This window comes from Barbatula barbatula (genome assembly GCF_947034865.1).
Source record: "Barbatula barbatula genome assembly, chromosome: 3".
Taxonomy (NCBI): domain Eukaryota; kingdom Metazoa; phylum Chordata; class Actinopteri; order Cypriniformes; family Nemacheilidae; genus Barbatula; species Barbatula barbatula.
The window spans coordinates 5,276,637-5,288,297 of NC_136764.1; the positions used below are offsets into that span (position 1 = coordinate 5,276,637).

The following is an 11,661-nucleotide window of genomic DNA, read 5'->3' on the forward strand; positions in this document are numbered from 1 at the left end:
TGCGCAGAAAGTCAAGCTCGTCAGACGAGCGAACTGCAGGGTTGCCAGATTGGGTTGACCGATGGATCACTAAAACCCGCACAGTCCGACAAAAAAAAGCGATAGAAATGTTCTGCCAGCGCTCGAATTGAAGGGGGGAGGGCTGGGGGGTTCCGGGACCCCCCATAAAAATAGACTTGGGGGGTCAAATGTGTAATTCGTAAAAAAAAAAGGAAATTCATTTTTTACAATAATTTATATCAAGTTTGTTTATGGGCTCATGCCTCTTTAAATAACTTTAGAATAATAAACCTCCATTGTTTTTTAGAGGCAAATTTCTCACTCTATATTAGATTAGATTAGATTCAACTTTATTGTCATTACACATATACAAGTACAGTGTAACGAAATGTAGTTTAGGTCTAACCAGAAGTGCAGTTAGCAAGTGCAGGATATACAGTTAGAATAAATACAGAATACAATAGTGAGAATATAATACAGTGGACATGGATTATAAAAATATTTAGCAGTAGGTGTGTTCTATGAAAATATGACAGAAGGTATATACTATGAACAATATATACAGATGACTATGTACTATGAACATTAATGTACAGGTGGATATGAACAGATAATAATTTAGACTAAAATAGTGCAAGTGACTTAGGTATGCATAGATTATTGACATTGGTTATTAAAGTTATTGCAGTGCAATAGGTGAGTTAATGCAGTTGAAGTTAATGCAGTTATTAAAGTTACGGTGCAGTATATGAGTTAATGCAGTTAATAAGGTTACAGAGCAGTAGATTAGTTAATGCAGTTATTGAAGTTATAGTGCAATTGATGAGTACAGGCCCGTCGCGACAAGGCAAGCAAACCAAGCAATTGCTTGGGGCCCCGAGCTGGCCTGGGGCCCAAAGACAACAACTGGTTAAGAATAAAATGCAACGACAAACTGAGCGCCCCTTTGACAGTCAATGCAGTAAAGTGCAATGACACTTTTGTTGGGATCCCCCTCAAGGGGCCCCTTTCGTGATCTCTGCTGCCGGCAAAAACAAAACCTCCGTCGGCAGTCATGAAGCGGAATTATGCTTCAGGATCCCAAAAAAGAAAGAAGAGAAAGGAAGAGGAGGATAAGAATAAACAAGATAGTGGTAAGTGATAAATTACACTGGATAAAATAGCTCTTCTTGTCTTGGTGTCATTTTGCAGCAGGTAGGCTTGCAAAAATATGTTAGCTAACGTTACCTGTAACCTGCCTGACGGCAAATGCTGCTTGTAACGAACAGTTAGTGCAACTTCGGACGGAATATGGTTACATACTACTGTAATATGTTTTTTAACGGGATAAGGAAGATGCAGATCTGTTCCAGAATTACTGTTTATCGTATTTAATGACATGACATTGCTATAGCTTTGTAATAGGTTTTGATGAAAGTGGCATAACGTTAGCATGCTATACTAACTATTCCACCGTGATGATCTATTTACCAAATGGGGGGGTTAGGAAAACCACACAATAAATTCCGTGCATCAAACATTAGCTTGGGATGTTTTTAAGCATTAGTAACCCTTAACAAAGTGTTAGGAATATCTGGTCGTCTACCTATGTAATGTTTATAGATATTTTAAAATGGTTTCTTAAAGGTTTACAAAAAATGTTTAATCATTACCCGATACCTAATATATTATATGATAGATATAATGTGTGTTACAATAAACTGTTAATTTACAGCACTACTAATAATTAGTAAACATATAATTATAATTTCATTGTTTGTTAACAGTAAAAAGACTGTTTGCTAACAGTTAAATGACAGTAAACTAAAGATTAATTAACTATCAATTTACCATCTATTAATGATTGTTATTATTAAGTGTTACCATCTTTTCTTTCTCCCTCAAGGTGCTTTGCTTAAATTTCTCAGCCTTCAGGCTCTTCCTAAGGAGACCTCCACTGATGAAGGTAGAGTGAATTTCTCTCACTGAGCTGAGCTGTTAATAGTGACCTCTTTCAATATGCTAACAGTGAATTGAGCGCGATGTTCGCCAGTCTTTGGACATGGAGGACATTGTCATTGCCTTTGCAGAAAACAAGGCTCGCAAACAGCAGTTTTAGATAATTTGCACGTTTGTGAGAACTGAAAAATGTTAGTGTGTGTGTGTTTTTAAGTATGTTGGATTTAGTTATTGTGCACTTTTTTAATGTATATTTGATTTTATGGTACAGTGGTGTTTTTTGCAAATGGTCAATTGTTGAAAATGTTAAAATGTTATGCACATTATATGCAACAGCAGTATTTGCACTGTAATTTTATTTTATTTATGCACAGTATATGCAACATGAGTATTTGAACTTTAAACATGTTTTATTTATGCACTGTTTATGCAACAGCAGTTTATGCACTGTAAACCTTTTTTATTTATATAAAGTGTGGTTGAACTTAAACTTTATGGCTATGCTGTGGTTCCTGTAGGCTTTGCGTGTGTGCGGGGGGTTGGGGGGGCCTCCATGTCCATTTTGCTTGGGGCCCCCAAATTCCTTCAAACGGCCCTGGATGAGTAGATGCAGTTAATAGAGTTACCGTACAGTTGGTTAGTTAATGCAGTTATTGAAGTTACAGTGCAATTGATGAGTAGATGCAGTTAATAAGGTTACAGTGCAGTGGATTAGTTAATGCAGTTATTGAAGTTACAGTGCAATTGATGAGTAGATGCAGTGAATAGAGTTACCGTACAGTTGGTTAGTTAATGCAGTTATTGAAGTTACAGTGCAGTAGATGACTAGATGCAGTTAATAGAATTACAGTGCAGTATATAGGTTAGTGCAGTTATGGAAGTGGTCCGTTAGTGCAAATGAGCATTCAGTTAAATATTCCTGGTGTGCAAGTGAGCAGTATAGAGTGCAAATGATGCTGTGTGTGTGTAAACAGTCCAGTAGAGCAGATAACATGAAGTACTGGTGTGTACAGTTCAGTCATGCATGCAGCCCTGTGGTGCAATGTAAACAATGTTGTAGCAGCATTGGAGTTAAGGGTATGAGAGGTACTGGAATCAGTGAGGGGCAGAGTTCAATAATGAAACAGCTCTGGGAAAAAAGCTGTTTCTTAGTCTGCTGGTTCTTGTCCGGAGGCACCGGAAGCGCCTACCAGAAGGCAGGAGAGTAAACAGTCTATGAGCGGGGTGAGAGGAGTCCTTGAGAATGCTGCGAGCTCGACGCAGACAGCGTTTCTTCTGGGTGTCCTCAATGGCAGAAAGTGTAGTCCCTGTGATGCGCTGGGCTGTTTTCACCACCCGCTGCAGTGCCTTGCGCTCAGCAACAGAACAGTTCCCGTACCAGACTGTGACACAGTTGGTCAGGATGCTCTCTATCGTGCAGCGATAGAAGTTCACCAGGATAGTTGAAGACAGTTGGTTCTTCTTCAGTGTCCTCAGAAAGAAGAGACGCTGGTGAGCCTTCTTGACCAGGCATGAGGTGTTGGTGGTCCAGGACAGGTCCTCCGAAATGTGAGTCCCCAGGAACTTAAAACTGAAAACACGTTCAACAGCCATTCCATTAATGTGGATGGGGTCGTGTGTGTCTCCTTTCGCCTTCCTGAAGTCCACGATGATCTCCTTTGTCTTGGAGGTGTTAAGGAGCAGGTTGTTGTCTGAGCACCATATGGCCAGGTGCCGGACCTCCTCCCTGTATGCAGTCTCATCGTTGTTGCTGATGAGACCAATCACTGTTGTATCGTCTGCAAACTTGATGAAGGAGTTAGATCCGTTCACAGGCCTGCAGTCGAGTGTGAAAAGGGAGTAGAGAAAGGGGCTCAGTACGCAGCCCTGTGGTACGCCAGTGTTGAGGGTGGTGGTGGTGGAGCAGATGGGGCCTAACCTAACAAGCTGGGGCCTGTTCGTCAGGAAGTCCATAATCCAATTGCAGGTAGGGTTGTTGATGCCTAGGTTTCCAAGTTTGACGATTAGCTTGGAAGGGATGACGGTATTGAAAGCAGAACTGAAGTCTACGAACAGCATACGGGCATAAGTGTCCTTATTGTCCAGATGTGTGAGCACGGAGTGCAGCGCCATGGACACTGCATCATCTGTGCTCCTATTGTTTCGATAGGCAAATTGGTATGGGTCCAGTGTGGGTGGTAGAGAGTCCTTTAGGTGTGCCAGGACCAGCCGCTCAAAGCACTTCATGACAATGGGTGTGAGTGCTACCGGGCGGTAGTCGTTCAGGCACGTCGGGTTTGAATTTTTGGGGATGGGCACAATGGAGGTGGATTTAAAACATGCTGGAACCACTGCTTGGGCGAGGGACAGGTTGAAGATGTCCATGAAGACCCCAGCGAGCTGCTCTGAACATGCCCGGAGTACGCGACCAGGGATGCCATATCGTTCCGCTATATTTTTTCGACTCCATGTCGGGGCTTTTGTATTCCTCGCCTAAATTATGATTAGGTGTGGTTCTGGGGTGCTATAGATCTCGATGAAGATGAGTAACAGCTTTGTAGGGATTAGAAAGGGAGTGTTCGTTGTGCAATAAATAATCCATTCAGAATTGTATAAAACTTGTTTTTCATGCTGCTGAGACCCACGGCCACACACATGATGCCAATGAGATGTTGACACTAGCCAGTTAATACTTTACCCTCTTGAGTTTTGGTTTACGTGTTCACCCACTGGTTCCTGATATTGACTTGATAAATAAGTTGACTTTTGAGAATGTTAAATTTATGAAATGTTATAAAGACTATATCCTGTCTTCACTCTTTGAATAAAACCGAATCTCATCTTATCTCTATAGTTTCATTACAGCCTGATAGCTTTTTCCATCCTTTTGCTAATTTTTACCTAATAAAAAGGTCCATTTGAAGTTACGGATTGCTCTTTTCTCACTGCTTTCTGAGACATTACGAAATAACTATTCCTGTGCCACTGCTGAATCTGAAAACCATTTGTGAGGATGAAAGCCATCTGAATATTTTCTACTGTTTTTGAGACATTTGAATGTATGCTTTTACGGATCTTCAAGTGCCCTACATGTAGTCCCCTGGTATATTTGCCATAGTTGCCCTTGTTATACGAGAGAAGTTCACTCAAGTAGTGAGGAGCTAAACCACGTAGGGCATTATAGGCAATAAGAGAATACATCATATTGAGAGGGCACTGCAATTTAGGCAGTAGATTGTTTCCATTAGCATAGCAAACAAAGTAGGCACATCTCTGAGGTTATGATAAAAACTAGCCAAAAAAGATCCACTGTTTCAGCATGAACTTGAAAAGCAACATGCTATACAAAAAGCAACATGCTATACAATTTGTGAAAATATGAATTTTAAAATGACGTTTAAAAGTTAAAATGACGTTCTGTGCTTCAGGGTTTACATTTAACTGCAGCCTACATACGATGCATATGATATTAAGATGGGTATCATGAAGCCCCACAGTTAATTTGTATTATCAGTATGTTCAAAATATGCAAAAATATCTTGCTTATATCAGAAGTGTCCTCTGAGAAGCGTGGAAGACCAAGAAGGGCGGCCGTTCATCTGTACTGATTTGTGTTCTATATACAATAAGCAGGAGTGAGCGAATGCAATATTTAAGTAGAATGCTTAATTTCGTACATAAATCCTTTTGAAGGCACTGCATAACACTGCTAAGACTCAACCAAGACTCAACCAATCGCTTGATGAAACAACAGCTGCTTTTTTGTTCCTCTTCCCTCACCGCACAAAAAGGATCTACCAACAGGTGCATTAAATCAAATTTAACTAAAAAACTTTTTTCGAATCAAAATCTGGATCATTACAATTAACAGCAAAATATTTGCGGACGAGCCCCCAATTGTTTCATTCCGGTTCAGGAACGCAGAGGTCAGAGTAAATATTGAATAACTATTTCGTTAGGGGTTCCATAATGAAAACGAACCAACATATACAAGAATAATGAACACAACAGGACAAAACATAATTTGAAAGGAAAATGCAAAAAGGTCCAGCCAAGCTCCACGAAAGAACCACGGCCATCCAGCTCTTGTCAAACACACAACTCTTGATCAATATCGGGTGTATCCAATTTACCTATCAAAACAGAAGAACAAAACCACAGAACCAAAAAGGACAAAAGAATAACCCGTAACACCTCCCTCCTCCAAAAGCGAGAGGCTAAAAAACTTGATCAGGAATAAAAATGATCCACAAACGTATTTACTCATATTGAGCATGGGACAGGGCATTGTCCCCGCCTTTCACATGACGAATCCCCAAAGCTTAGGGCTGTAGAAAGAGGGACCACCTTATAAGTCGCTGGTTGGGATTCTGCAGAGAATGAAGAAAGGTAAGCAGTTTATGATCAGTATACACCACTATTGGGATGCTCCCAGCAGTCAAATAAACCTCAAAATGTTCACACTTGGGATTCCACACAAATTTAGCCTTTAAAAACTCAGTCAAAGGGGCCAAAACAGAAGAAAAATTCAGGCAAAGGCTCCTATAGTACCCCGCCATTCCCAAATATCTCATCAACTCACTCTTAGTTTGGAGAGTTGGAAAATTAGCGATTACTTTAATACCTACGGGTCGCTCCTCTCCCATTCCCACAACCTGGCCCAAATAGGTCACAGAAGCTCGGGCAAACTCACATCTTGCCAGATGGACTGTTAACTTCGCATCAAGCAGACGCTTAAACAATGCCCGGATACGGCTTAGGTGTTGCTCCCATGTGTCACTATAGACAACAATGTCATCAAGGTACACTGCACAACACTCTAAACCAGCTGATCTAAATAATCTATACACGTCCTCTCTAACTAACTACATTATCCGATATATATAGGTTTCAGGCGGTGATGCCGTCGCACTCGCAGAGCATGGTCAACGTGTTAAACTTGAATAACTAACATTCTAAATATGGATTTTATAATGCAAAAGGACAACACCATTAAGTCAGGACTAAAGTGATAACTCTTCGCCGCCTTATTTAACATGACACCCCTAATTTTTAACGTACAGAAGGAAGTCGAATGAATGTTGACAACCCAGAGAAAAGTCACAGACAACTTGTAAATTGAAGTCCGGATTTAAAAAAAGAGTTTAATAACTAGAACTTTATTATTGATATTAAATAGAAGTTGTTAGCAGACATAACTTAATGATGCTATAATGTCTGCTCATGTTGGTCTTAAGATTTTGTTTAATGCTTTACTGTGAAAACCTTCATTTGAATAGCTTTACTTTTACTGAGCAACTGACGGGGCAGGTGTTTCTGTTTTTCACTCTGTGAACTTGACGGAGTTGTTTGGTTAGTCAAAGGTGGATTATAGGGATGTATGCACACCTGTGAATGAAAGCCGTTCGATCCTGTTACGACAAAGGAGCGCTGCTCCTTTTTTTGAGAACAGTGACATCATAATAGCTGGTTTGTGTCAGTTGCCAACTGAAAAGTGGACTTTAAAATTTAACATATGACAACTGGCTCCAATTACCCTTGCATTGGTTTTGTGTCCATACGACAGAAGAGAATGGGGTCCGGTGCTGTTAGGTTACCAACATTCTTCAGAATATCTTCGTTCGTGTCCTGCGGAAGAAGGAAAGTCAAGGTTTGAAATGAGGTGTGGGCAAGTAAATGAAGACAGAATTTTCATTTTCCTGTGAACTATCCCTTTAAGACATTTCACTTATTTTATATGTTTATTCGTCCTGTATTTGACCAGGACAAGGAAGAAGAAACATGCAGTTTATACCTTTATAGCCTACTCTTTATTAATTGTAGGGTTGTCCTTTACTCCAGTGTGGGTGTGTCTAACTTACAGCCACTGTGAAGAACCTATGCAACTGTTTGTCATTTCTTCGAGAAGACAGAAGCTTACAGGTGTTGTCATCGAGCTCTTGGATTATGTCTCGTCATGGATTCATTCTTCCCTTCACTACTGCTTTCCCTGTGGTTGAAGAGTTTCATCAACTGGGTGGTTGTGACAGTACAGCGACACTACGTGATCCGCTCTTTCTCCGGGTTCTTCTGCATTTCTTTGGCATTGGTGGATAGTTTCTTTAGTTTTACGATCACAGCCATCTACTACCTGGAGGATGTCAACATCTCAGGCTGGCGTCTCACTAGGTACCACGCATGTCTCCTGCCCCAGATCGCCTGTTTGGTCTGTGGCGTACTCCACTGGCCAGTTTTCCTCCTCGGGGTGCTGGATCATTTCTGGACGCTGTCACCAATGGCATCGCACGTGTCCAGGGTGCAAAAGCTGGCATACACTACAGCAGCGTGTCTCCTTTGGATTCTTGCAACTTGTTATGTGTTCTTGGTTCCTGATTATGTTTTGGGTGACAACAGGAACCAATGCGACCTGTTCAGCAGCTCTCAAAGTGTGCAGGTACTCTGTGTTCTTCTGCTGACTGTCACCTGTGTGATTCTCTACTCCTTCACGCCATTTGTGAAACCGGGAGTACAGGTGTTTCAACATTCCACTCGGGGAACTCAACAGAGCCGTTTCCTTGTCTCAAGGCAGATTATGTACACGTTCCTCAACACGTGGGCATCGTATATGATTCTGATGCTTGTCTTGCCCTTGTTACAAATGGAGTTGAATGCATACCTAGAAATGAATAGCGTGTGGTTGTGTTATCTCAACAGCTTCTCGGTCGCAATGGCCCTGTGTGGCCGCTCCTTTGCATTCGATTCCAGAAACAGCGAGACCGTAACGGATGGTTTTTGTTCCTGGTCTTTTTGTTTTAGTTACAGAACTGAAACTGCAGACCAAGATTCCATTCAAGTGCTTGACCAGAGAAAACGCGATTCTCAAGATGGAGGGAATTTACACATTTTTCTACACTGACTGCTTTATTATCTGTTAAAGCCTTGATGGTATTTGTGCACCACTCGGTTCCTTCGTCTGTCCAGTTTATTAAAGTATTTTTTATTTGCAATATCTTACGCGCATTCATATATTTATTAATGATATTATTTGGTGTAACGATTCTTTTCAAGTAAAATGACAGTGAAGATGATCAGTTTTCACATGTAAATCATGGCCTTGTGCTCCTACATGCGAGCTTTGTTTCTTTCTATGCAAATAAACCGAACCCATTAAGGTTAGCTGACATGGAAAAACCAACAGAAATAACCTGACACAACCCATATCAACATTTATTTACTGGCGAATACAGCGTTATAGTTTTTTAACCTTTGGACCTGTGCAGTGTTTATCTTAAATATATATCCTTTTGTTCTTGACGTTAAAAGGCAACAAAAGAAGTTTTCTCTGTTAATACATTTGTAACAAACTAATATTAACATTACAACTAGTCCCTGGATTTTTGCCTGATCGGAACCAAACCGACGCTGATGAATTCTGTGGAGAGTGAATGTGAATAATTATCAAAAAAAGTTTAAATTTAGATTCACCGTTGCTAAGGGGCGCCAAAACGTCTGAACCGGAAGTGGCATATTTGACTAAAATGGACATAACTCGTGAACCGTTTGAGATATCTTCACGGGAATTGGACCATATCTGTCGACTCTCAGTTCAGGGTCACAGTAAAAAGGAAGGTGGCGCTATAATACACATGAACTCGAAAAGAGCTATAACTACGCAACCGTTTGCCCGATCAACTTATTATTTGGTATGATGTGTCTTTGTGTCATGCACCATGACTGTATATAGGAACATTGTCGTATCTAAAGAAACATGGAGGCCATTGGCCAATGAAGTTTGAGCACTCATTAGACAGGGTTAACGGAACTCGATCGAATCGACACTCGCTGGGCTTGTTCGACTCGTGGTCCTGAAGGTCTGTAAGAAATATGAACTCATTCGGCCACCGTGGGCGAAAGAACGCTTTTGGAGTGCATAAACAATTGTGTATCATGTGACATTTGACATATACTCAAACTATTGTTATCATATGATAGCTCTCCTCATTCTGAACAACTTTGCCTCTGGACACGCTTCTGTCGATTGAACGGTTTGTGAGTTATCGCTGATGATGTCAAAAACCTACTTTCGCGAACTAGTCCTTGGATTTTCGACCGATCGCATCCAAACCAATGCAGATGACTTCTGTGGAGTGTGAATATAAATAATTATCAAAAAAGTTGAAATTTCCTTTCACGGTCGCTTAGGGGCGTAAACAGTTTAAATAGGCGGAGCCTATTACATTAAAATGCACATAACTCGAGCACTATTAGAGATATCATCATGGGGCTTGGAACAAATGTGTAGACCATCACTCCAAGATGACTTACAAAATACCGCTGCGTTTGGACACTAGGTGGCGCTATAACAGTAAAAATGGCAAAATTGACACATCTTTTGTTGCCTTAACAATTGTGTATCACGTGACATTTGACATTTACACAAACTATCGATATCATATGAAAGCTCTCATAATTCCAAACAAATTTGGCTCTTGAACCATTGATGTCGATTAAACAGTTTGTGAGTTATCTGTGATGATGTTAAGAAGCTGCTTTTGCGAACTTGTCCTAGGTTTTTCAAGCGATTTCAAAATTTACACCACAGTACAATTCTCTGGACTCTCTAGATCAATAACTATCAAAAACATGTTCAACTTTTTCATTTGCGTGACCATTACAGGGTCCTTTATTATATTCAAGTGAACGGTGTACCTGAAAGCTCGCTACTCCTTAACAAATAATCCAATTGACTTGCCATTAAGTACAATCATACATCTTATTACACTAAACAAACATGTTAAATATGATGGTGATCGGACAAGGGATATGTTTCCTGTCTCACAGGAACAAGGTGTTAGACATATAATGCATTGAAGATTAAACGTTGCTTCATATTTACACATCTGTAAATATAGAATATGTCTGGCTGGTTGTAAGATGCTGTTTTGCTAAACATAACACACACTTTTATTATGTACACCAGTTTAATTGCATGTAAACCAAAATAGCTACTCAGCAGTCACATGGCAGCAACTCAATGCATTTAGACGGGATAATTTCTTAAATGAATGTGACCAAATGAACCTGAAAAAATGATTCCCCTCAAGTGTACTATATGTGCAAATGTGTGTAATCATGCGTAGTGTCTATGAACTGTTGCTGACCGTATCTATAATTTTTCCGGCGTTGGGAGTATCGTCCACTTGGGTGTTTTAGGATGAGAGTCCTCGGCCTACTTGATGAAGGCAAAGCTGCTTTAGATGCCTTAAAAGTGCTCGAACCCGCTAAATGCTGCTTGCAGCTTTAATTTATATTTATATCCATCAAAAGCATTGTGCCATAACACATGAGTACCTGTAGCGTTGCAATATATCACAGATTGAAAAAAATAACCCGTACTGTTATCATCAGAGTAGGGGAAAGAGGAATAAATGGTTATTGTTTAATTTGATAAATTCTTTAATGAACAACAGCTGTACAAATAAAGCAAATCGCTCTAGAAAAGCTTTGACAATTTAGCAAGAGGGCTTTTTACATGTGTTCAGGTATAACCCACATGCATCAGGGTTTTAATGCATCCATAGGGATGTAACGATTCACCGTGAGCCGGTTAAAAAAAGATTATAATATGCGACGATTCAAGCCGGTTGAGATGTTATTTGAATCGCAATATGCGTTGTGAACCACAGGGGCCGGTGTGTTTACTGCCAACTTGGAAAACGTAGTTATCCAAGAAAAGTCTTAAGTTTTAGTCTCGAAGTTAGTCTC

General features: G+C 40.3%; 1 protein-coding gene across 1 annotated transcript; it reads left to right on the forward strand.

The window, feature by feature from the left end:
* Positions 1–7,814: 7,814 nt before the first annotated feature.
* On the forward strand, positions 7,815–8,903 carry gpr160 (G protein-coupled receptor 160). Its single transcript, XM_079451905.1, has one exon. The coding sequence runs from the start codon at positions 7,874–7,876 to the stop codon at positions 8,810–8,812; it is 939 nt and encodes a 312-aa protein (XP_079308031.1). The 5' UTR covers positions 7,815–7,873; the 3' UTR covers positions 8,813–8,903.
* The last annotated feature ends 2,758 nt before the right edge of the window (positions 8,904–11,661 follow it).

Excerpts from the sequence above, each read along its gene's own strand:
- gpr160 (XM_079451905.1), top strand. The coding sequence starts at position 7,874 with ATGGATTCATTCTTCCCTTCACTACTGCTTTCCCTGTGGTTGAAGAGT.